The 26,819-nt window shown below is 38.3% G+C and overlaps 1 protein-coding gene across 1 annotated transcript in view; it reads right to left on the bottom strand.

Annotated features, from left to right (window-relative positions):
- Nucleotides 1-1,723: 1,723 nt before the first annotated feature.
- The window catches only part of TPRG1 (tumor protein p63 regulated 1), a 134,236-nt gene continuing 109,140 nt past the window's right edge, over nucleotides 1,724-26,819 (bottom strand). Inside the window, exons 5-6 of the mRNA XM_036243153.1 lie at nucleotides 15,280-15,433; nucleotides 1,724-2,781 (exon numbers count right to left, since the gene is read on the bottom strand). Coding sequence (XP_036099046.1) covers nucleotides 2,587-2,781; nucleotides 15,280-15,433 — 349 coding nt within the window. The 3' untranslated portion in view covers nucleotides 1,724-2,586. The remainder of the gene's footprint in view (nucleotides 2,782-15,279; nucleotides 15,434-26,819) is intronic.

The following is a 26,819-nucleotide window of genomic DNA, read 5'->3' as shown; positions in this document are numbered from 1 at the left end:
ACATTTCTAACTTTATGAAGTTTATTCTTGTTTTCAATTGCCATCAAAATCCATGTATTCTCTCATTCTCTGACCATAATCCTGCTTTCTAGCTTGCATTTATTACTTTAGGACCTATCCCTCAAGAGGTCTTTGTGAAATGCGAAGAGGGTCCTCATGCCATCTCTGAGTTCTCCATACTCACAGCTTTGGTGTGATTAAGTGCTCATTCTGTTGTTACAGGCTGGACCTCAGGGCTCAGAGACATCTGCCTCCTCTCATCTTTTCTGATTTGATTCCATTGATGATGTTACAATGTGTCCTTTAGAAGGTCATTTGGGAACAGTCCAGCTTAGGTTACAAAGAGGACAAATGTGCAGAAAGAAGTCAATTGTCAGGCTGATCCTTAAATGGTAACTGAATAGAAAGGGCTGGACATTTCAGATGCTTCTGCCAACAAATGCCACTATCTTGAGGCAAATGGGGATTTTCAGGCAACAGTGTTATAATAATTTGCCAATTATGTGTACTTGAGAATCATTGCCAAAATAATCCAACGACTTTTCATTCCACCGCTGTTGACAGGACAGCTAAAAATTTCAACATTTCCTTTTACAGACTGAATAGAAGTTCCCTGCCTTGGGGATTGTAACAATATTTGCTATCATGGGGAAGAAAAGTGGATGCTGGGAAGGGGAAAGAGAGGGAGGGAAATACTAATGGAAGTAAACAAAGACAAAATGAAACGAGGTTTATTCAAGGCTTGGGTTTTGAAAGCCTCCATCAAATTGACATCTGTGAATGTATCAGAGGACAAATCTTAGGAATTGAGGAAGTGTTTCAAAGAAAAGACTTCAAAAATAGATGCCACATAAGCAAAAAGAAAGAAAATTACGTGAAAATTTGTATTTGAACATCTACTGAGGTTTCTCAACTTGGAGTCTTGGGACAGGCAAAAAGCTGATTGTAATAATGTTTATGGTGTTCAGCATTTAAACCTTACTTTCAAAATGTTAAAAATAAGATAAAATTGAAAAATTAAAAAAATACAAGAAACCTGAAGAGTTAAGAAAAGATGAGATAATATTCCAAGTTATGCAAAATTAGAAAAAAGAGCAATGGAAAGAGAATGAGTTAGGGTGTACCTCAAAACAATTTGGGGTCCATAGACATTCCACAGGGCCCCCCTCTGAGACCCCCATAAAAAGACACCAGAGGCATTCCCAACTCTACTTCAATCATTACGGGCCCGTTTTACCTACTGGACATCTATTAGAACAAAAGGGTCTGTTATTTTATTTTTTTTTTAATGTTTAAACAAAGAACTGCAAACAGAAATGAGCCATAGAAAATTCTTGAGCAGGGAGTGATATGATCAAATTGCGCTTTAGGAATCTGGCAACCAAGAGCAGAAGGGATCAGAAGAGAGTCAGCCTTGGAGTGAGGATCCCAATGAAAAAGCTATGACCTTTAAAAAAAACAGGGTATGACCATTCTCCAAGTGAACAGAAATAAAAAGTTGATCTAATAATGTATCTGTGAGAATGAAAAGGAGAAGACGTGTATAAACAATTTTGAAAGAAGAATGAATAATTTGACATCTGGGCACGGGGGTATAATGCTAAACCACCTACAGAGGTGGTACTTCTATGGTCTGAATGTGTCCCCCCCAAAAAATTTTGTATGTTGAAATCCTAAAGGCCAATGTGGGGCCACTCGGCAGTGATTAGATCATGAGGGCAGAGCCCTTATGAATGAGATTAATGCCCTTATAAAAGAAAAGAAGCAAAAGACAACACCGTTGCTCCTTTATAAAGTCTGCAGCCTCAGAAGATACCCTCACTGGACCATGCTGGTACTTTGATCTCAGAATTCCAGCCTCCAGAACTGTAAGAAATAAATTTCTGTTGTTTATGAGCTACGCAATGTGTGGTATTTTGTTATATCAGCCCAAATAGACAAAGACAGATACTATATGGAATGTAACTGGCAAGGAATTTAAAGAAATGAAAATTGATGTATTTCAAGGATGATGGCTGGGTCCATAAACACGCCAGAGAAATCCAGGAACTTGAAGATGCTGAAGGTGAGAGGTCGTTGGAACACTGATGCAGATGAGCAGCTGACACAAATGCAAACCTGAACATTGAAGAACATCAGGGATGCGAATATGGACTTGGGAATGATTCTCCTAAGAAGGGTAGCTATAATAATACAGACAGTGAGACCTCGCAGATAGAGAGATCGAGACCAGAGGGCTAAAGATCAAGGCCTGCAAAATGCCTACAATTAAAGGACCCAGAAACAAGAACCCAGAGCGTCTGCCCTAAGTTTATACACAGATATTCATTTGAAAATATTATTTAGTGGACTTAGGATAATTTATTTTCTGGTTTTAGGAAATTTGATGATCCTTACATAAGGTCTGAAGTGTACATCTATCATTCTAATCAAGGTTTTTAGATTTCTTAAGATACTAAATATCCAAAACCATATAATACTATTTAAAAGTAGTTCATTGTTTCAGTCCAAAAATATGATGGGCTGAACCAGAATCTTCCATAATGATATATCTATAGATGGTGTGCTTATACATCAAAAAGAGTCTCAAAAACCAATACTTCCACGGGCAAGGGAATAGCCAAGTTTGTTGCGGTTTCCAATGAATGACATCAGTCCCATGTAGGTCTCGATCAAAATGGGTTCAGTTAACACCATCAGGTCCTTTCCTCTTCCAGATCCGCGTGAACTCTTGAGGGCCTGCTGTACGGCTGGGACAAGCTCAGACGTGAACCCAGACAACTGAACAGGGAAAGAAGGCACAGAGTTAGTGAATGGAGATTCAGTCCAGATGAGCCCCCTCCCTCACCAGTCCTTATAAAAGTTGACCACTCTTGGGAGCTACAGTTATTCATATTTCTTAAGCAAGAATCATTTCTCAGAACTGTTCACGTGGCTTCTGTTAGCCTTTTAGTACATTAATCAGTTAACAAATTAGATATTTAACAGCGTCTGCCTCATCGCGTTTATTTTTGTCATTCATAGTTTGTGCGACATTAAGAAGTCAGTTTAACACATGTTTGCTGGTAGTGTGTTATGAATCAGACACATGTTGGGTGCTACTGAAGATGAAAAGACAAAGAACATATAGTCTCTGCCCTCAAAGAAGTGATACTAAAATAATCTAGGAAATGAACGTGTAATGATTATTCAAAGTTCACAAAAATAAAGAGCAAAAAAGAAGCACAAGAAGCTGAAGGAACACAAACAAGGGAGGAATCATACATGATTAGAGAATCAGGAATGATTGAAAAGAGTGTCTTAAGACAACCCTTTAATAGTTAGTAGGGTTTCGCCCTGGCCAGTTTGGCTCAGCGGTTGGAGCGTGGCCTGCGGACCAGAGAGTCCCGGGTTCAGTTCCCGCTAGGGGCACGTACCACCAAAAAAAAAAAATAGTAGGGTTTCAACCAGTGCAATAAGGATAAGGAGGGCCTACTTGATAGTTGCTGTTTTTTCTAACCCAGCACTAGTTCCACCATTTGAGATTATTCTTCTCATAAGAGTACTTCCAGTTTCCTTTGGAGAACCACTCTTCCATTTCGTCCAAGTAGTTTAAGTGGAGCTGAGTTTAGCACATGACTCAGTCCTAATCATTCAGAGGAATCCATTCCTCTGGTTGCAGAGATTGGTTCAGGTGTGGCCACATGACCACTAGAATTGGGAAATTGATAGAATACTAGCCAGTCGGTATTCATGGCCACACAGTAAGGACCTAAGTAACATGAAGCAAACAAAGGTGAAAGAGCTTTGGTATCAAGTGAGATGAATTCTTAACAGAGACATTTGAATTACTATGTCAGCCTACCATGAATTCTTAGTTAAATGAGTGAAAAGAAAATGCGTTCTGTGGTCAAGCCAAGTCCAGGTGGGTTAAGAGGAGAGTAATTCAGGTAGCAGTCCAGAGATATAAACAAGGAAATGAATTGAGAAAGCTTTTATCTTTGCATTTCCCAAAAGCTTTTTTTCTATCACCATTTATCCCCTCTGTGCCCTCTTCCACCCCCTAAAATCACCAAACTGTTATCCATGTAAACTTTTTTATATCCTTTCTCATTCTAATATAAAACTGTCAGGTTCGTAAAAGAAAGTATCATCATTTCCATGTTAGAAACCAATTCTCATATAGAAAAATGACTTACCCTAAGTCACTCTATTTTCTGTATCATAGTTTTTTGGTTTTTTTAAATCTAGGAATAAGGGTCTACTCACAGTAAGATCCAAATCTACTTCCTAAGCAATTGAATCAATAGCAATTCAAATTATTAGGCATAGAATATAAATCGCTCTTCCCCTTCCTCCACCAGGCAGCCACTCTCTGCTTTAAAGAACAAAAACAGGAGTGATGAGTCAATAAAGAAGTAGAAGCCTATAGACTTTCACCACAATCTAATTTTCTATGTAGGTTTTATCCCAGATTCTTAATTTTATATCAAGTAGCCCTTGGGCAAACCACTTCTCCATATTGGGTTTAGTTTCCTTATTAGAAAAACAAACAAAACTAAAATTTAGAACATATCTATTATTACTAGTTGACCTTGCACCTAAGTGAGAAAAAAAAAGAAAAAGAAAAGAAAAAGCCATGCAAATTAAACCTGTAATTTGCTAGCTGGGTAACACTGTAATTTCACTTTGCTTTTAGAGCCTTAGTTTGTTCTTTTGAAAAAAGGCATTAAATTCTGTTTTTAAGGTAATGTCAGAAGGAAAGGTTAGTCACTGATGATAAGACAACAGAGAGTTTGCAAAATACCTATGTGTGGGTTTTTCAGAATAAACCAAAGTATTTGTCCCTCTACTTTTATTTAAAGTAATATTTTCCTAATTGGATAATATAAAGACATTGATTTTTTTTAAAGTCTCGCTTCACTGAGGTTAAAGACTCTAACAGACAAGCAGGGTTTTGCTTGTTCTCCACGAATTTCATGTAGAGTCGCAAAGACAGACAGACAGCAGGTACATCTTATTACCAATGCCAGCACCCTCTCTGAGACCTCAGAAGAGATCTAAATATCGGTGTTACTGAATGAAACAAGATGTAGTCACATAGCCCGGGGATTCTGGAAGCAAGGACAGCGTCCTTTTCGCACAGTCTATCAGTGTTTTAGTTGATTGGATATGAAAAGCAGTAGAAAGTGTTCTTTCTTTAACTTCCAAAAGAGGAAAAACAAAAAGGAAAAAACAAGTTAGCATGGGCCTTTCATCACTGTGTTTGAAAATCACTGTATTTCAAAGTCAGAAGTAATCTTAAATTTATTAATTTCAGCCACTCACCTATGATTTTACTTTCCTTACCATATCCTCACCAAGAAGCCACACCTTTCTACACAGACATATCCAATGATATGCAACTCACTGCTATGTAAGCAAATCCTTTCCATCACTGTGTATAGTGGGAAAATGCTTGAGACTAGATACAGACATCTGGGTACGTTTTCTTGCACTCTCAGTAACTGATGATTAGTCCTAGGAAAAATCATTCAATCTCACTAAGCTTTAGTTTACACATCTGAAATGGGAAATAATAAAATGATAATGTTACTAAAACTAACCTCATCAGGTTGTTGTATGAATTTAAGTGAATTACTCAAGATTATTTTGTAAAGCATATTTATTGATATAAATATTATTATTTGTAGGTAGAAAAGATTTTAGTTCCCTTAATCCTATTCCCTTCAATCTCATACTTTGAATATGAATTTCCTTAATATGTGTCATAAATTCTAGAAAACACTTTTTTTTAAAACTGTGACATGCGTTTTTTAAAGCAATGAAGAATTAGTTCCCTGGATGCCAAAGTATACGTTAAATTCTACTCAGAAATCATGATTTCAAAAACACAGATTGAGTATCAAAGTATTTCCCCAAGACATTCACCAGTTAAAAGGGAAAAGTATTAACTCTACAGAGAAGAAACCCAGCACACCCCACCTTAAGTAAGTGATCAAGGTTAACACCACAAGTAGTAAGACACACAGGCACCACAAGCTTGCGATTTGACGCAGTGGAAGGGCACACCATCATTTCTGCAGTATCCGTGGTAACACCCACCCACACACACAACACGCCGAAATCTAATCATGAGAAAATATCAGACGCATCCAAATCGAGAGATCTTCTACAAAATAACTGAACAGTATTCATCAAAAGTGCCAAGGTCATGAAAATAAAAGAAGAATGAGAAAACTGTCACAGTGTCGGGGACAATAAAGACACAGAACACCAACATGTAATAAAGGATTCTGGACTGGGTCCTGGAACAAACGGAAGACATTAGGGAAAACACAACAGTGAAATGAAAGTTGAATAGGATCTGTAGTTTGTTAATGTCATGGTACTAATGCTTCATTTCCAGGTTTTGATCACTATATCATAGTTACGTAAGTTGTTAGAAGAGCTTGAATACAGGTCCATGGGAACTCTACCATAGCTGCAATTTTTCTTTAAGTCTAAAGCTATTTTAAAATAAAAAGCATTTAAAAACTAAGTTTTAAAAAATTCTAAATATTAGTCTCCCAAGATTTTTGCAGTTTCCATTATTCATGGAGAAAAGTTTACAAGAAAAACAGGTGCAACAGGATATTGTTACTTGTTTTTCTTATCTCTATATTTTTAATATAAACCTACATCAAAACTATACAGGCATTAGTATATTTTCATTTAATAATGTTGGGGCAGCAGATTCCTGAGGGTTTGGGGACAGGGTGTGGAAGAAAAGAAGCCAAGCAGGTAACCTGCTTCAGCCCTTGCAGTCAAATCCATTGGACAAGCTCTATTTTTATTAGTGTTATATATTTGGGGTCTGAATAAGATTGTATTTTAAAATGGCTTTTGTCTTTTAAGAAAATTGCGAGCCCTGGCCAGTTTGGCTCAGCGGTTAGAGCATCAGCCTGCGGTCTGGAGAGACCCGGGTTCGGTTCCCGCTAAGGGCATGTACTTCGGTTGCAGTTTGTCCCCAGCCCTGGTTGGTCGTGCGGGTGGCAGCCACTCAATGTGTCCCTTCACGTCGATGTTTCTCTCTCTCTCTCCCTTCCTCTCTCTCCCTCCCACTCTATAAAAAAAAAAAAAAAAAAAAGAAAAGAAAATTGAGAAACATGGTGCTAAGCTTGCCGAGGAACCTCGAGCTCTGACTATTCAATCCACAAGATCTATAGTGCCCACATTTCTATTCATCGTAAAAACCAAGCTTAAACCTTATCTTGCCCACAATGCCTTCCCACACAGTCAAGGCAAAAATTATTTTTTATTCTATTACATTCTATTTAAACCTCCACTCAGATAGTTAATTTAGTTGTCTAGGAACTAGAATAAGAAGTGTGGCTGTCTGTCTGTACCACTAGACCAAGGTTTCTCTACTTTGGGACAATTGCTCTTTGGGGCCAGATAACTCTTTGCTGAAGGAGAGGACATTCTCTTTATTTTAAGAAGTTAAGAAGCCTTCTTAGCCTCCACCACTAGGTACCAATAGCATCCCACCCCAGGTATGACAATCAAAACTGTCTCCACACATTGTCCAGTGGCCCCTGGGGACAAAATCATCCACTGAACTAAAGAAAGTATAGCATGATATAACATGAGTATTGAAATCAAACAGATCTTGTTTTAATTTACAAATATGGCAATCACTAGCTGTGTTGATTTTACAATTTCTCAATTAATTTTATAGTAAATAAGACTTATTTTCTATTAAATAAGACTGTTAATAGGATCACACTCATTATTTGTAAGGATTAAACTAACTTAAATAAAGGGATTGTTTATAAGTTCTATGTGGGTGTACACACAGGCTCATGTATTTCAGGAAGGGTTAGGAAAGTAAAATGCAATGGGCTAAAATTTGGAATCCTATTGCAAAGGGCCATAAAGGAAGCCTGTTGCTAATCATCAATAAATATTGTCAATAAATTATTGATATCCTCCTCCTCATCATCATCCTCGTCATCAACAAACTATGATTTCCTGAAGGCCAAAGTACAATTCACCTCAACATTTCCAGTCCCCACACCCTCTGGATAGTCTCAATGCCCTTTCATACATTAATACATGTTTGTCTAATAAGATTACTAAGTGCCTCCCCAGTCCTCATTGTAAGCTTCATTTCATGAGAATCCTTTGTGGCCTCAGAATCTAAGTGCTGGAAAGAAAAGGATGACACTACTTCATACTCAATGAACTTGACATTTCATGCGAACCAGATGCACTTTATTTCCAGCCATTGCTGCGAACCCCCGAAAAGGAGGAGGGGCCAGGAAGACAGAACAGGCTTTACATTGAAGGAGAGGCAGACAAAAGGCCAAGTACCCAAGCTGGCTCTTAAGCATTTCAAGCACCTGAACTCAATCTGTGAGACAAAAACGCGGTGTCATCTGATATGAATGCCACCAGCCACATACTTTTCTCTAAAAGCTTTTCTACACCCACCCCTGGCTCCTTCTTTTATTCCTGTCTCAAAAACATGGGGTCAAATTTTAACAACTCCGATTACATAGAGGCTGTATGTTGGTTAGGGTGAGGTGTAGCAGTGTGTGTGTGTGTGTGTGTGTGTGTGTGTGTGTGTGTTGGGGAGGTGGGGAGTGTTGAATGCTTTTGACTTTATAATAATTATTTACCAGCCAAGTGACTGGGCACCTGGTTTGCTTCAGGTGCTGTCTGCCAGCAGTTCACTGTCCAGAGTCTCAGTTTTCCTTATTACAACCATCATTTGCTTCCTGTTTACACTGGATAAAGAGACCTGGTTTCATGGCTGCAACCCCACATTCCTCAGCTGAGCAGGTTTTCCAAGCCTTCAGGCTATACTTTCAGTCTCCCTATGAGGAAAGTGAAGCATGCTGGGATACAGAGGAAGTCCATCCAATACCCAACACTGACAGCCATCACCACTGCACATTTTACTTGGAGTTATCTTTATGGAGACACCAAGACTGTGGGTATGTCCATGTATGTAGAAAGAAAAAGGAGGATGACAAGAAACTTCCTTCCTACAAAAGAGAGGTTTCTACACATCCTGTTACATTCTATTAACTTTCCCATCAACACACACACACACACACACACACACACACACACACACACAGAGTGAATTCTAGCTAAAATAAACTACTCTTTACCCAAGAACATTTCATATACCTTTCCAATTTGCAGCTTCTAACCATGTTTCTTTTACTTAAAATATCTTTCCCCACCTTTGATGCTTAAATCACTTACACCTTGAGATTCATATCAAATGTCATTTCATCTGTTAACTTTTGGATTTACCTGTTTCCTCTTCTGGGCTCCCATAAAACCTTGGGACTCCCTCTATGAACAGTCTTAGCACATTAAATTATAATTTGTTAATTACCTTTTTTTTTTTTTTTTTTTAGTCTTCTCCCTTTCTACTATAAGTACCTGGAGGGCAAAATCTGTTTTATTCATCTTGGTATCCCAGGTTACTGACACACTGTTCAGAGTGCAGTATGCGATGCCAGGTAGGTACTCAATAAATATTGGTGAAGGGAATTCAAGGGGCTAAGGCTATAGTTACATTTGACTGGTAAAATATTGATTTACTTCCATAATTCCCTTAAGAAGAAAGGTAAAGATGCCAGAAAAGAATAAAAACAATTAGAATGCAGATCCTCTTGATTTGCTGTAGAGCTTCCATGATCCATTGGCTTTATTCTCCAGTTCTGGGCCCTCACCAGGTGCTCTGAGCAAGACTCTTCCAACTCCAGGAACCCAGCATGGCAGTAGTTAAAAGAGGGGAGATAATGCCACAAGTTGCAAATGTTAAGTTATTGAAACAATGGAGGACAATGTAGCCTGGTCATAGTGTAAAATATCCTATTAGATATCACAGCCCATCAATGAATATGAGAACACACAGCGTTCCTTCAAATTTAAACACATTTCTCTGCATATTAGCAAATTGTTTTGGTGTAGAAATAGAGCTATTTTATTGTAATACCTTAGTCAACTCAATCACTCTAAGTACCCTAGTTTTCATTTTATTATTTATAATTTATTTATTTATTTTTTGTTAACCCTAACCCAAGTATATTTTTCCATTGATTTTTAGATAGAGTGGAAGAAAGGGAGGGAGGGGGGAGGGGGGAAGGAGAGGGAAAGAGAGAAATATCGATGTGAAAGGGACACATGGATTGATTGCCTCCTGCATGACCCCGACCAGGGCCGGGGATCAAACCTGCAACCCCAAGACATGCTGTGACTGAAAATCAAACCCATGACCCTTTGGTTCATAGGCCCATGCTCTAACTGCTGAGCCAAGCCAGCTAGGGCAGTACCCTTGTTTTTAAAACACAGATAGCTATGATATATGTTAGTGAATTTCATGAAAACATGCAAACTGCAATCAATAAAAGTAAAGTATATAATTACATAATATTACATGAGATTATGTTTATGTCTTGTAATAATTTAATCAATGCTAAGAACTCATTTTCTATTTACATAACTGTTTTATATGAACAATGCAAAGTATATGCACGCACAGATTGGAAACGGTTGGTGAGGTTCAGAGATAAGTATGACTGTCTGGGAAGAGAATATTTGACCCTCATATTTGCCAGATGTAGAAGTATTGTAGTGAGAAGAATTTTAAAAAATGTACTTTGACATAGTATCTCATCAATTTGATTGTGATTTTTAAATCAGTGAGACTGAGAGATAATATAAATTAGAATTCGACATCTATGGTCATCAGGAACATTGACCTGTACTTTTCTTTCTTTGTAGTGTCTTTTTCTGGTTTTGGAATTAGAATTATGCTGGCCTCATAGAATGAGTTTGGAAGTCTTTCTTCTTCTTTAATTTTTTGAAATAGTTTGAGGAGAATGGGTGTTAGTTCTTCTTTGAATGTTCGGTAATACTACCCCATGAAGCCATCCAAGCCTGGGCTTTTGTTTGCTGGGAGAGTCTTGATTACCTCTTCAATTTCCTTAGTTGTTATTGGTCTGTTCAAAATTTCTATCCCTTCCCAGTCCAGTTTTGGGAGACTATGTGTTTCTAGAAATTTGTCCATTTTGCTTAGATTGTTGAATTTGTTGCCATATAATATTTCATAGTATTTGTTAATGATCCTTTGTATTTCTGTGGTGTATTTCTCCTCTTTCATTTCTGATTTTGTGTATTTGGGTTCTTTTTCTTTGTTTTTTGGTGATTTTAGCTAAGGGTCCATCAATCTTGTTTATCTTTTTAAAAAACCAGCTCTTTGTTTCATTGATCCTTTGAATTGTTTTTTTGGTCTCTATGTCATTTATTTCTGCTGTAATCTTTACTATTTCTTTCCTTCTACTTGCTCTGGGGTTTCCTTTTTGTTTGTTTTCTAGTTCTTTAAGTTGTGAGGTTAGATAGTCTATTAGAAATTTTTCTTGTTTCTTGAGGTAGGCCTGTAGTGCTATAAAATTTCCTCTCAGAACTGCTTTCACTGCATCCCATAGATTTTGTGTTGTTGGGTGTTCATTTTCATTGGTTTCCAGGAAGTTTTTATTTTCTTCCTTGATCTCCTTGGTAACCCATACATTGTTGCAATTGTATCCATTAACGTTCTTTGCAAAGGTAACTTCTTAACTAGTCAACCCTAAGATTGGTTTTGACCCAATGGTGTGTAATCTGAAACCTCTCTCACCAGTTCAGCTTTTTCTCCCAAGCTTCAGACCTAAATTTCGAACTGCCTGACAACAAATTCTACTCCATGTTCCAGGGACATTTCCAATTCATGTCCTAAATTGAACCTCAAATCTATTCTTCTTTCAGTTTTCCCCATTTAAAGTAATGGAATCACCATCTACCCAGCCAGAAACCATGCCATCTTTGAAATATTCCTCTTCCTCACCTACTCTATCCTGTCAATTACTTGCTTCCATTGATTCTCTAATCTGAACATCTCAAATGTCTCCATCATCCCTCTACCCCTATTGCCCTACTACCTTAGTTTAGGCCCACACATCTACAGGGTGTGGAAAAGTAGGTCTACGGTTGTGAGTACATGGAATACAGAGTTTACTCTTGCATTACTATGTATTCATTATTGTTATTTTTCATCTGAATGACCGTAAACCTACTTTTGCCCCACCCCGTATTTTTTGAGCTATTAAAATTATGCTGGGGAATATATAAGGTTAAACTCCAGCTCAGCTGAATTATTCTGTGTCTAAGAAAAATCCTTGTACCTTAGCCTCTGTGCCTCTCCATTTGATCCAAACTTCTGTTGAAGTCCATCAGTACTCATTTACAAATATTTGCATTTTTATCTGCCTTCTCTATTAAGAAATGCATTCTGCAAAGGGAAGACTCTTATCTCATTGATTTTTGTATCCTTAATAATAGTCATAATGTCTGTGCTTTGTGGATGTCAGAAAATACTTGTTGAATCTAGAGATTCCAGGGGCTGTAGGAGAAAAGATTCTGAGTAAAAATAAATTTTGGATTTTTTTAAATAAAAAGTTATTCCATTAGATTGTAAATAATTTGAAATTTTAACTGCATGTGACTCAGCTCTACATGACTCCCTTTCCTGTGCCAGAGCAGTTTTAAATTGCTTCAGGTGTTTTTAGTTATGCAATTTTCCTCATATTCTTCTATATTTTACAGTTTAATTCATAAGGGAAATGAGAAAACTATTTTACATGACCCTTTTAACATCTTATGTTATGCCAAATTATTCATATAAAAGGTATTCTATATCCCCACAATTATTTTTCTTCTTGTTTATTCTTTTACGATAATATAACTGGGTTTAATCAAAGCCAATCTTGGAAAATGTACTAAACATAAATAATATTGTGACATAAAAACCAACAACAAAAGAAAAAATAAGGCTCTATGAACTGGATCAAAGTAATCATCTCACATTGCTTGTTTTCCTAGAGAGTTGGGACTTGGGGTGGTCTTTGAATTAAGAAATGGTTTGGCAAATGAGAGAGCCAGATTGTTGCCAGGAATTTAAAATAAAATAGTTTGCAAGAATACAAAGAAAAGCCTCAAAAGCAACACACGTAACATATCCACAAAAGAGATTGACTGAAAACCAACCAGTCAACTAGCCCACCATTTATAATGCTCAAGCTCACACATGTGGACACACATGGACACACACACACACCCTATTGTTCTTGCCTCTATCCAATAGGAGCTACAAAATTCCCTTTCAGCTTTGGCTAATAGGTAGGCTTGGGGAAATTTTAATGTTCCTGTTTACTAATTATATTCATGGGTGTTTGATAAATAATTATTCCAGCCCCCTTTCAATATTTTAGTTTGCATCTTCATTATTAAATTATTTTATTGTATTTATATATAACAGAATAAAGCAAAGCACTACTGAGTATTAGAGTAATACATGGCATTTCTCTGTAGTTCATAGAACTTGTTTTTTAATCCTTCACCCTAAGCTTCTTCTAGCAAAGGACATTCAAGGAATAAGTCTTTAATGTACCAGGTATGAGGAATAAGAGAAGATTTGGCCCAGGAAGTGATGAATGTAATCACAAAGGTTATTGTTGGTATGTATTTATTAAGTTGGTATTTATTTTTATTTACAATAAGATACAATTACTATTAATTCAAATATATATATATCTTAATGGCTAAGAACTAAATGCCCTTTAAAGGTGGGGAATGGCTTTGGAAAGTTCCATTATTAAGTTCTTGAGTTGGAATAGCAGGTGTTAAAAAAGAAACAGATAAACTACTCTATGCTATTAATAAAAATAAATAAAATAGGATTTGGGGGCGTGGCAAGAGCAAGATGGAGAGGAGAGAAAAGGGGATTATGGAGCAATGCCTTAGAGTATTATTATTAATAAGGTCTTTTAAAAACATGGAGATCTGATATTCCACTATAAGTTTGGGGCATTAGTATGATGCAAACTCCTGCTCTCTCCCCGAAGCCCTCAGTGAGTCTACCTTCATATAAATACCTTTGTATAAGGGCTATGATGTTCTTATTTGTTTTCATTTCATTTCATTTTGTTTTGTTTTGTTGACTTTGGGTGGTGATGCTGATGCTTGGGTAGAGGTATTGTGAAATAGGATTATAGCATATCCATACAATGAACTAATTTAGTGCCTGCAATAACTTGGAGCCAGGGGTAAGCTTGAAACTATACATCCCTGGGGATGGTTGCAAACATCTGGAGAGGACCGTTGACTTTTCCTGAGAGCAGAATGGGGTGCAAACCAAATTTTCCTATATATAAAGGAGGCTAAAGATCCCATGCAACCTCTAATAACCTATATTTTGCCTCACATTCTTTTTAGAAGAGGTGACTTATCAATTTAAAATACTTGTTTATGCACATATATATAAACCTGTATGAATAAGTGTGTTTAAAATAATGCAAGAAATGTATTGTATACTATCCAACCACAGAAGTCTTTAGATGCAGGTTATCATGTTCTGAATTTATATTAAATGAAGAGTTGTGATAGTTTGAAGTGAATGCTAGCATGTAAAGGTAAACATAGAAAGGTCAGAGAAGGCAAGAATTTCTAGGCCTCTAAGCGTACTTGCATGTGTCTCTGGTCTTGTTGAAATGTAAAGTCTGATCTTTCACTGTTTGTATGGCTCCAACTGTTTTACTTAGACTACTTGAAGTATTCTACCTTTGCTGAAGTTTCCTTGCAGAAGGAAAAGGGAGTCTCCCTGCCACCAATCAATTTATAATCCACTTGGGGAGATGAGATTTAAAGACATAAAATACTATTAATTGCTTCACAGTTTATAGAACATTTTTATAGACATTATCTCATTTAACCTTATAATGGTTCAATGAGCTTGGGAGGTCAGTGTTCATTATTTCCACTTAGGGATAAAACTACCAAGACCCAGAGAGAAATTGACGTAAACACTACCACACAGCCATACTTAATACTTCACACTATCCACACTCCTCTGAATAAAATAATTAAAATTTAATTATATATAGAAAATTACATGCACCCACAGGATAATAAACACAGTAGACAAACACAAGCATTGCAATTTTAAAACAATATTGAACTATTATTTCTTGCTAAGAAATTAGCAAGGAGGAAACAGCATGGTATGGTTAATTTAAATATTCCATTAAAAAAATTTTTTTAAACAGCTCCATTGTTTACTAAAAAAATGTATATAAACCTATTTGAGTTTTCCCTATATAAACCTTAAGTTGTATCTTACTTTTTTTTAACTGCACATGTTTTACAACCACAAAACTTGACCAACAAAGTTAATCCAAAAGTGAATTCCAAACTCCTTCCTACCTTGCAAATTTCAAGGAATTTCTCACTGGTGTATCTCATAGGGTGTTCAGTGAAGGTAGCATAAGGCACCTCAGTGGACCACGGGTTCCAACGGGACAGTAGAGACTGCTGCTCCAGACTCCCCCAGTAGATCCTAAGGCCTTCTCCTTGTCTCCTACAAGAAAGGAGTTTTCTTTTAGATTAGCCATTTCCATTAGATTAAAACAAAAAAGAGAGTATGAGAAAGGAACATCAGCCTTTATGTTGTTGCTGAGATAAGCAGCTTAAGTACCAACTAACTGAATTGTTCCAAAAATATAGAAGATGAAAAGGATGAATTTGTTTTTAAACATGATGAGTTCAAAGTATGGTTGAGAATTCTATGTGGAAATGCCTAGTTGGAAATGTGATTCTGGTATTCAGGACAGACACCAGAGCTGGACATTTGAACACTGAGCTCATGGCAACAATCTGATGGTAAGAATTACAGGACAAAGGGAGAAGGAAGAGTGATGGTGATGGGACAGGAACTGAAACAGTCAAGGTGGGAGATGATTTCAAAGAAGCAGGGATGTGACCATGATTTCCACAGAACTGTAAATGAAAGAAAGGACTAAGAAAAAACTTGGGACTTCCCAAATAGAAAGATGTACATGATCTTTAAGAAGAATGATGACCAATTCAAATGTTGTTACCTCAATTTCCGTATCTCACGATTCTCTATTCTCTATATACATTCCATCTAGCGAAATGTCAGCAACAAACATGTCAAACTCATAGGGAAACTGTCCCTGCCTTTTTCCACCAAATCACAGTCCTCACCCACAAAATGTGGGAGGCAGCCACTCTCTGGTCTCACCCAGGCCTGGTCATCTGGTAAACCCAAGTGCAGAGCACGAGAAAGTCATCTTGGGAGTGATGGGAGAAAAGTTGTGGCAGGAGAGTATGGCCACATTGATCAACAAAATTGTAATTTTCTGTGACCTCTGCTTTTGATTATGCCCACCAGAATTTATAGTTTGTGGTTTTCAGTATCTCTGATTGCAAAGAGATCTCTAGAAGTTAAGCCAAGCTCAGAAGCTTTGCATTATACAAGCTTTAAAATTAAGTTGCCTGTAATTCTAAACAGCCCCATGGAATATCACAGAGGTCTTGTTTCTTCTAGAAATTAAATCCTGGGATCTAGAATGAAAAACTGGAGCTTAATTGTGGTCCCTTCACAAAGCTGTGACTTCCTGTATTAAGGAAGGATTCCTTGGGAATGCTATTGTGGTTTCTAAATGTTTATCCACGTAGAGATGTGTATAAACACCATCTCACACATATGCATATGACACCCCTCTTTCAATCGGCTGGTCTCTCAGCTGCTTCTTACAAAAGAAAAGTTAGAAAGAGCCTGGCACATTCTGCCTAGTTTTCAGATTTTTGACGATTTGAAACCTGACACCAACCCTTTTTTAGTGCTTAATTCATTGCCCAGAAAGAAAAGCAAAGAAAAAGAAAAAAGAAAAAGAAGAGAAAAAAAGAAAAATATTGTACATACCTTTCTAACTTCTCACTCTCTCAGGTGCTGTACTGACATTTATCATCCCCCCTCTACTTTCCTTCATTTTTTTTTTTTCCTGACCTAATGGCAAACCCAATGCTCAGTGAATTTTCTATACATGCTGGTTAATGGAGCATTCTGGCTTGAATCCATTAAAACAACTTGCACAATGGAATTATTTACTGCTTCATATGTCAATTTATATACTGTGTGCAATTTTGCTTTTATCCAAAGGGGATGAAAATCTGCCAAGATAGCTTATCTAATAAATACACTTATATTCCTTCACCTTAGGGGAAACTCAAATGAAGTTTAAGCATGAAATTCAAGAGGGACCCTATATCTAAATAGACCATCAATTTGAGTATGGCAATGACCTTTCTCAAAGATGTAATAAACTTATAAATATACAAGTTTAGAAACCCTCTCACCTGAGCTCAAGGTGATAGATGGAAATATAAATCTAGAACTAAATAGTCTCCCCAAGGTAAAACTAAGGTGCTACTTCTCAGAAAAGCCTTTAGTACCAGAGTACTATGAAAATCTATCATCTTCTCTTTTGTCAAATGTCACTAGGGAAATTGTGGAGAATATGGATGCCTTTATGACCAGAAATGCTTTATTAAACAGTTACTTGTGCTTACTCTGAGAGACGTTATATAAGGTAGAGTAAAAAATACAGTGACCAGGATGCCAGGTAGTCCAGTGTAAGAGTCTTGTTCTTGACAAGTAATGTTGTGTGACCATGGCAAAACGTACTTGATTTTCTGAATCTGTCTTCCCATATGTTCTTTTTTATTTTATCCTCACCTGAGGACATTTTTTGTTCAGATAGAGTTGGAGGGAGAGAGAGGAAGAGAGAGAGAGAAACGAGAAACATTGACGTGAAAGGGACATATCGAGTGGTTGCCATTCACACAACCCAACCAGGGCTGGGGACAAACTGCAACCGAGGCACATGCCCTTAGTGAGAACTGAACCCAGGTCTCTCTCTCTGGACTGCAGGCCGATGCTCTAACCACTGAGTCAAACTGGCCAGGGCTCCCCGTATGTTCTTTAGAGTGTTTTTATATGGCTTTCCATGACCTCACCAACTCTGTGTGAAAGGTGTAGACAGTTATGGTCATGATACTACTAGCATTACCCAGTCAAGGATATAGGATTCATAAAAAGCCTCTGAACTTTTTTAATTAGAGGCATCAAATTAGCCCCCTCCCACCCCCAGCAGAACACATCTTCTACTGCAAAAGCTACACCAAGTATTGTCCCATGACTTCTAGGAACTTTAACATCTACCGTGTTACTCCAAAAACATGTAATAGCACCAATCATTCAGTATGAAGGAATAGCAGCGTAAGGCTTATAAAATAGAGAATGTCAGAGCTAGAAAGGCTCTTGGAAGGTAGAACACAGTGTCTTTTTTCTGAAGATGGGAAAACTGAGACTCAGAAAGGACCAGGACTTTTCCAAAGCATCACTATACACAGGGCTGAGTTGGAGAGAGCCATGGTTTCCTAAAACTTCATTTAGGGGTATTTTCACCATTCTGGGCTATTGTTACAAAATACATTCCAAGTTAAGGTCCTGCCATTACACAACACAGCTTTGTTTCCAATTAGATACAGAGTTAAAAGAATTGCCCTAAGGAGACTGCCATCTTTTGTGGGCAAAAAGCCTTCTCAGGAATTCTAGCTAAAGGTCAGAAAGCAAACCTCTGTCTCAAATGAAATTGTAGATTTTTATATGTACTCAATATTAGCATTTCTGAGTTTGTAGGAGAATCAGTTATTACTGGAAATAAGAGGGGGTGGTTACAAAAATGTTATGTCAGCAGGTTAAGAAGACTGAGTCTTTCTCACTGAGCTGCTACAGTCAAATTTTCAAGGTAGGGGTACAATCCCAGACATAGAATGTTGCCCAATTTTTAAGCAAAGAAAGATTTAGTAGCAATTTTTTCTCCAAAAACACACTCTGAGTATAAACCATGGCTTTCCCTAGCTCTGTCATTGAGCATTTCACCAGCTTTCTGATCTTTAGGTAGCAATAATATGATAAGGAACAAGAGGATAATGGATGAAAAAATGTTTTGTGTGCTGTAAGGCACTGTCCAACTAGCAAATGTTGAGTGGTATCATGTACTATAATGCTTATTGTGTACTGTTAGAGACTTCACATTTTTAAAATTTTATTTAACCCTCATAGCAATTTAACATAATTTTTTGACAGAAATAGATAAAGTTAATAGGAAATAAGATACAGTATTTGACCAGCCTTTATCAGATCATCAAGTCAAGAACTACTAGTGGAATAGAATGAAAAGGAGAAAGAGAAACGGCATTATCCCTGTGTTAATGATCCAAAGTCCATGTGTTGGATGCTTCAAAAGGCTAAAACTCAAAACATCAGAGTTTGGAGTAAGAAAATATTTATTGATAGAGACACCAACTGAAAAGATGGAAGACTTAGCAGTGCCTCAAATCCTTTTTAAGAATGTAGAAAGTTCAGGTTTGTTTTATGTCAAGGGAAGGGCAAATAGAAGCGGCAAGAGGTGAGCAATTCTGCAGATATCTGGGCACCAGCAGGGGTTCCAGAAAGATTGTGCTTAGTCTGTTGACCCTAGTTGATGTGAGTCTGGTCAGGAGGTACCTGCAAATCTTTAATTAAACAATACATACTTCCTTTATCTCCTTGGGAGAGACACATTCTTGTGAGTGGTTATTTTTGTGAAACTCAAGCTGGAAGCACAATTCCTCCAATGATTAGCATGTCTATGTGCAAGAAGTCATTTACCTGAAGGCCATGAGAACAAAGCAGGTTTGAACAAGATGGAGTCACAGAAGTTGAGCATTGCACTTTATTACAAAGATAACTTATTGTGTTCCCACTTTCTAACCTCAAGGAAACCAACCGTATCTGGGCTCCATTTCCACTTCTTACTCTTCACTTTTGGTAAATATCAAAATCTCACAGAATGGTATTGAAGTAGAGGAAAGAGCCTATAAAGACAAATAAGAACTTGATGGAAGAAGGGGGTTTATAATAGTCGGAGATTTTTAGTATCTTAGACTATTGGAGTTGGAAGGCCCCTTAGAGGTGTGTGTTCAGTGTTGTAACCTGTCAGCGAGATAACCAGAGACACACTGCCGAATTGCAAAGGAGCACTTCATTACACAGGCTGGGGGGGATACAGCTTCCCCAGATCCTCAGCATTGAGTCTTCTTGCTTGTTTGATTTTAAAGACAGAAGCGCCATCCCTCTTTTGGCTCCCCCCAACCCTAGAGAACCGGTAGAATAGTGGGTGTGATAGTGATTACAGAAGTCAAAATTAGCATTATTCACAGATCTTACAAGTACCTGCAAATGCCTTCAGAAACTGCAAATGCCTCCCAACACGTGGGGCTACTATAATCTTAGGCAAAATTCCTTTACTTCTAGGGGTAATTAATCTATTATTGGATAAATATCGAAGAAGGTCCATTGATGATAAAAACGGAATCTAGTCAGCTCAGGCTCAGGGGCCAAGGCCACCAGTTCTTTCACTGTATAGATATATAAACTGAAGATCAGAATTTCCAGGGATCAGAGTTCTTCTTTGAGTTGTTTTAACTACATGTCTATCCAGTAACTGGCACTCAGAATTCTACTCAAATACAATTGTTGGCAGGGTGGAAGGCCTACGCAATTACTACTTTAAACCATCATAACATCCCAAAAGATGATTTGCCTTCTACACCAAGAAAAGGAAAAGCATGTTGAAGAGATGAGGTTTTTACAGAAGAAACTATTACAGAAGTGGTGAAAGACCAATCATGAGATATAAATATGGTTTAGCAACACAGAAAGGAGCTCCAAGTTGAACAGAGGTGTGACTTTCTTTAGTAACAAGCTTTGTAAAACAAAGAAATTATTTCTACCAAAAAAGACTCCCCTACTCAAAGTCATTCTTATTGATATTAGAAAAATATGCCAGCCAGTCACCAGTCTGGGTTAATTTGCTCATTCCACACATTCTTCTTTCTTTGGAGAGAAGCCACACATCCTTTTTCGTAGCAGAATAGAGCCAATTTTCTTTCCTTTGACTTTCTACTCTCTGTCCATCTTGGCCCTCCCAGATGCTGGGCTGAGGCATTAAACTACCTGTTAGAAAAACTGAATGAAGATGCCAGGCTCCCTGGAAGGAAAAATGGCAGCTTCCATTATTACCTCCGTCAGCTGTCCCCTCCTTTCCACACATCTCAAATCTCAAAGCTTCACCACAGAATTAAAAACATAGCTCAAGGCACCAAAGCAAGATTTATGAGGAAGCACAGACATTAACTCTTGCTCTAAACGCAGGGCGTGTGCTTGTAAGTATGGGTGAGCAAACAGAGCGAGGCAGTGGGGAGGAGGGCGGGCAGGGAAGGGGAGACAGCAGTTCAGAACAACACAATATATTTTCTTAATGTCTCCTTTCAGCCTGTATTGTTGAAAGGCGGACCTTCCAGGCCCATGAAATGTTAGTCCCTTGCTTATTTAATTTGCACAAAAGGGGGGACTGAGTTGGCACCCTGGAGGGTATTCAATGCTCCTTTGCTCATTGAATGACCTCAGTAGTGGAAATATTTTCCATGACAAGAACCCAAAAGACGCTGGCACAGAGTCAGACAATAAGATTTGCAGAATGTGTTTACATTCTCTCCATGTCCCCAGGCTGTTCCAAACCCATCGGCAGGTGCTGCCTTTATCTGCTCTCTTTGCTCACCTGGCTCCCTCCCAGAAGTTTCCAGGGCCTTGGGCTCAGTGAGATTAACTGTTTACTGACATGGGTAACCAAGAAATTCTGTGCTGTTATGTTGCTTGAGGGAGAGGTAAGTGATAAAGTAGAACTACATCAGCAGTGTTCATGAAAAGAAAATTTAGGGGCAGTTGGTGCCATGGTAAGGCTAGATCTGCCACTAACGTGGTAGATAATTTGAACCATTTTTTCACTTTGGGCCCCTGGAGTCCATCAGTAAAACCAGGTAGTTGAACTAGATCACCTCTAAGATCCTTTCTGTCCCAATAAATTAATATCCGTGCTGATAGACCAGAATAATTTTTATTATACTGGTAATAGCTAAAGCCTTAGGATAACTTAATGAATATGAGAAATTCTCAGAGGGCTGATGGCCTGATCACTTTTTTCCCTAGAAGAAGAAATAATTTTAAACTGCAAAATAAAAGACCTAAGGGTAAGCCAAAAAGAGAGTGTAGAGGAAGTGAGGGTGAATAATTAGAACAAGGGTTACAAAAAGAGATATGCAGTCCAGTCACCCAATCTAAAATATGTTCATCTGCTTAGGAAACTTCAGCTGTGCTTGTCCTAGAGGTAAGTGGTCATATTCAGGGCTGAGGTGAAGACTAAGACCCACACCAAAAGTACAACCTAATATTTTGTGTTTCACAGTGTAAGGGTGTGTGTGTGTGTGTGTGCGCGCGCGCACGCGTGTGCTCACGCACGCTGCAAATACTTAAACTAAAACATGGGCTCTTATCCTGCTAGGTACATAGTAATCACTTAACAACTCCTTGTTTAACGACAATGAGTGAATAAATTTACAGAATAAGTTTTCTTTTATAATAATAAAATAAATATGTAAATAAATAAAAGACACTCCAGAGACTACGCCCCTTTCACTGTGCGAGGACACAGCAAGAGGTGCTATAAGTGAACCGGAACCAGGCCTTCGCTAGACACTAAATCTGCTAGCACCTTGATCTGGGACTTGCAGAGCCTCCAGAACTGTGAGAAATCAATTTCTGTTGTTTATAAGCAACTCAGTCTCTGGTATTTTTCTTAGCAGCCCAAATGGACTAAGGTACCCTGTTTATAAAATAATGGAGGCATTGGATTAGATACTCTCTAGAGGACACTCCAGTTAGGCACAAATCCAACACAACTCATCAAAGTCAAGGATTACTTACCTTTGGGTTTTACATAAATAATATACAGAAATATTTTATTTTCCAGAACTGGTATAAATAAATTATTTGAACTGAAATTATTCTAAAACTTATATACTTATTTTCTTAAACAGATCACATTGAAAAATAACTAATTCTTTTATAGCTTAATAAAAGTTACCATAAACTCCAGATTTTAAAACCCAGAAGGGATTTATTGTTAGTCATTTATAGCCTACATCCTTGACCACAATTTTACTGGTACAGAGGCTGAATTCCAGAAAGTTATTTAGATCAATACTCAAAGTCCCCATAATAGTTTCTATACTCAATGCTTTTATTTACAAAAGCCAACTATTGTATATGAAGAATAAGGCTATTTACTCAAGCTCTGAAAGACTCTGCTAAAATCATTAGTTCTTACATCAGCTGTCTCTTCCCTCACCATCGTTCTGCCATTTCTTGCTGCTATCAACATTCCGCTACAACCCTCCAGTGGCTCTTCCTCTCATTTCTTTTTTCTGAATTCATATTGACCAGGAGACTAGGAATGCATTTCTCTTGGAGTCGTGGGGAAATAAACAACAACAACAACAACAACAACACCCTCTTTCTCATAAGGGAAATGGATTCATTTTATAGAAAAGCTTTGGTTTCACAGATGCCATTTAAGTGAAGAGCTAATCCAATGATGTTGATAGTTAACAATTTTTAGATGAAAGAGAAGAATCTATGTTTTTGTTTTTGTTTTCATCTTGAAGCATGTAAATGCTCATATTTTAGAAGATCCATTTGGAGCTACACCTATAAAATGAAACATGATCCCAGGACTAATAATAATAACCTTTCTACTGATGGGGATGGCATAAAATTATGTCATCCTTAGAGTCTTACTCTAATAGACTAGCATTGCCAAATTCTGTATGAGAAGCCTCATGTTCTCATCCCCCTTCAAATCTTTTAGCCTGCAACTCCCACAATATGTAACAATGACTCTGGGTAGCAAATCCTTGCTAACATTCCTTCATGAAGTCCGGAGAAATTTCTCTGGATAAAGTTGTAATGAGAATTCAGAGGCAGGAACAGTCCCTTACAGTTGAAGATATCAACGAAAGTTTCATTCATTCTATACATGTTTACTGATCTTCAACTTTGTACCAAGGACCTTGCACTGAAGACAGAGGAAATCATGAGAATAAAGACCCAACTGGGGATGGAGTGGGGTGGGGTGGGGGACAGAAAATTCAGTGTATCTGCCATGATTTATACTTTTACGATAATCGTATTTATTTCCAGCCAGTTACATATGAGTGGCAGGGAGAGAGGTCAGAAGAAAGCTACAGAACTTTTTGGGGTTAAGGTTGGTTGCGTAGGACAGTAGGAGGTCTAGAGAAGCATACTCCTAAAACAAAAGCTAGTGAGAAGCTTGGAAATCTGTGGAGAACAGTTTAATTAACTAAGGGAATTTGTCTCTGACTGCTCTACTCAAAACTACAGAAATGAGGGGGACTGTGTGTAGAGGTAAGTGGGTCATATGGCTAAGGCAGATGCCCACCTTGATCTGCGGACCATAAATGGGGCTGAATCTTGACCATGTGGGGGCTTCCTACTGAGTATCATTAAGAAACCTAGAGGCCAACAAAAAAAGGATAAAATCAAAAGTTGGGTGGCAGTGGTGATGATAGCAGAATAAAATGGAAAGAGAATCTTTAAATGGGATATAATTTTCCTTCAACAGATTCAAATTATATCTACTACTTAACTGAATTAGCAGGCTTCCTAATCTTACAGTACATCAATTTTCCCTTCTGTTGAATAAAACTAGTGACATTGTCTTAAAAAGAGACTATAAGGGTTAAGTAAAATAAACAATGTAAAGTCTCTGATAAACAGTAGGCAGTCCTTATTTGCTAGTTGGACAGTGCCTCCCAGCACACAAATCAGCTTCTCACCCATTAGCCCATTATTCCTCGTAAAATTGTTGTTCTCATGAAAATTAGAAAGGTGGTATGAAATGCCCACAGACACAGAGCTCATGAGAGCCAGGGTTTACACCTAGATATTTCCGATCCAGGGGGAGGACTCTAACCCAGGTCTCCTAGTCCAAAGCCCTGAGCTCTGTTCACATGATAGGAACGTCGAGGAGATCCAGGGTTGGTTAGCGAAGGGTGTTGAGCAGCATTGCCAACGCAGGTATCTATACCCAGCCGTGCTCAGACTAGAGGTCTGGGCAGCACAGCGGCTGCAGTGATAGAGGAGAAAGGAGCGATCAAGGGCCACCTAGTCCAGCTCTAGTTCTTCCCCTTACAAATACCAAAGACAATCTGGCACCAGGAAAAAAGAGTCTCAAGAAAAACAGCTGAAGCCTGCTGCTGCCTTTCCGGTTCATCACACTAGACCTGAGTGGAAATCATGTAGAAGGGCTGAAAGAAAGATACTAGAATATTAACACTATTGATACAGTAGGATTATTCTTCTTGTTTCAAAAATTCTTATTTTCTATCATGAGCATATACTATCTCTGCATAGAAATGATAAACTGTATATTTAAGATATTATCATCCGTCCTCATCAGAGCAAGGGCTAACTTCTATCAGGCAGTGTGCTAAGCACCTCCACGTGTGCTATAACCTCACCATAAACTCACAAGGTAGATTTATAATCTCTGTTTTACAGAGGAGAAAACCAAGATCTGAAGGCATGAAGTAGTAAGTGCTGGAGCTGGGGTTAGGATTTAGGTCTCTCCAGTTCCACAGCCCCTCCTAACTCCATGGTACCCTATGATGTATGGGGCAAGGGGGCCAGAAATATTTATACCAACCAGATGTTTGTGTCCCAGTGAGCCTACATAGAGACACTAATTCTAGAGCTCACATTTGCATTTGCAGTCTCTCTACACCAGAACGATGCTACCCTCTGCCTTTCTCTCTAGTGCTGATCCAAGGAGCTCAGAAACCTACAGGGCTTCCAGTGGCTTCTAAAATTCAGAAACTTTCCCAGCCTGACAGTCCAGGCCTTTCATTGCCAATATTCAAAACCACGACTCCTCAAGACGCCAAACAAACAATTCAACCTGCTGAGCCTGTCTGACCGCATCTGTGATAATTTCACCAACATGAAATAATTCCGTTTACTTGCCTTATATCACCAAATGAACTGTGAGTTGTTCAAGAACAGAGTTCACGTCTAAATCATATGTGTTGCCCCCACAATAGCTATCTTGTAGTACACGATCAAACAGTCTTCCCAGGGTCTTTACTATGAAAAAAATAAAGTCAAACAAAACAAAAATCCTCAGTCCTCAGACCAGATTGAATCGGCTGCTGCTTTTGTTTTTCATCCGTCTACGTTTCTGAATTGCATTGTTTAAAACTGAGCTCTTAAAGTGCTTGTTTAAGGAGGCTGGGGGATCCTGTATCAGTTTTGAGGTGTAGCTAAAATGAGGCTTTTAGAAGGACACCCGGGACAGTGCGGCTGTGCTCTTGCACACAGGACTCTAATTCTGCGGAGAGCACTGTACTGAAGACGCTGGCCCAACAGGACCAGATCCAGCCCCCCCCCCCCCTCCCCGGTGCCAGGAGGCAGCTGGGCAGAGAGGAGACGGCAGCTTTTGCAAAGCTCCCAGGGAAAATGCCACACTATAAAGGGAACCATTTCGGGGCAACACGCTCTATTATCAATTAGGATATCTGGTAAATCAAATTGGCCTCAAATTCATGGCCTCTTAAAAGGAAGTTACTTTTAAGTATTCCAAATAACCAAGTTTCAACAGGCATGGGGTAGCTAAGTTTGAAAAGAAAAATATAGGTTCTGAGAAAAACATTTTTTCTGAATCTCAGTTCTTCTCGAGGGAGACCGAGAGTAGAAGATCTGGGATACACACATAGGCCATCAGAGAGACCAGTTGCCACAAACGTTAGGCCCAGCTCTCTGTGGCCGGGCGGGAAACAGCCGGAGCAGTCCGTCCAGGACACGGAGGGCCTCTGACAGCAAGGACCCGCTATGTTCTCCCAGGGCGGCTCTTTGGATCGTGCTCCTAAGGCTGCGATCATTTATTTCACTTTCTCTACTTCGGAAAAACAAAAAATAAAAT

Source organism: Molossus molossus, unplaced genomic scaffold (genome assembly GCF_014108415.1).
Source record: "Molossus molossus isolate mMolMol1 unplaced genomic scaffold, mMolMol1.p scaffold_m16_p_5, whole genome shotgun sequence".
Lineage (NCBI taxonomy): Eukaryota > Metazoa > Chordata > Mammalia > Chiroptera > Molossidae > Molossus > Molossus molossus.
Note: the sequence above shows the minus strand (reverse complement) of the source record. Positions and strands in the feature narration are given on the sequence as shown.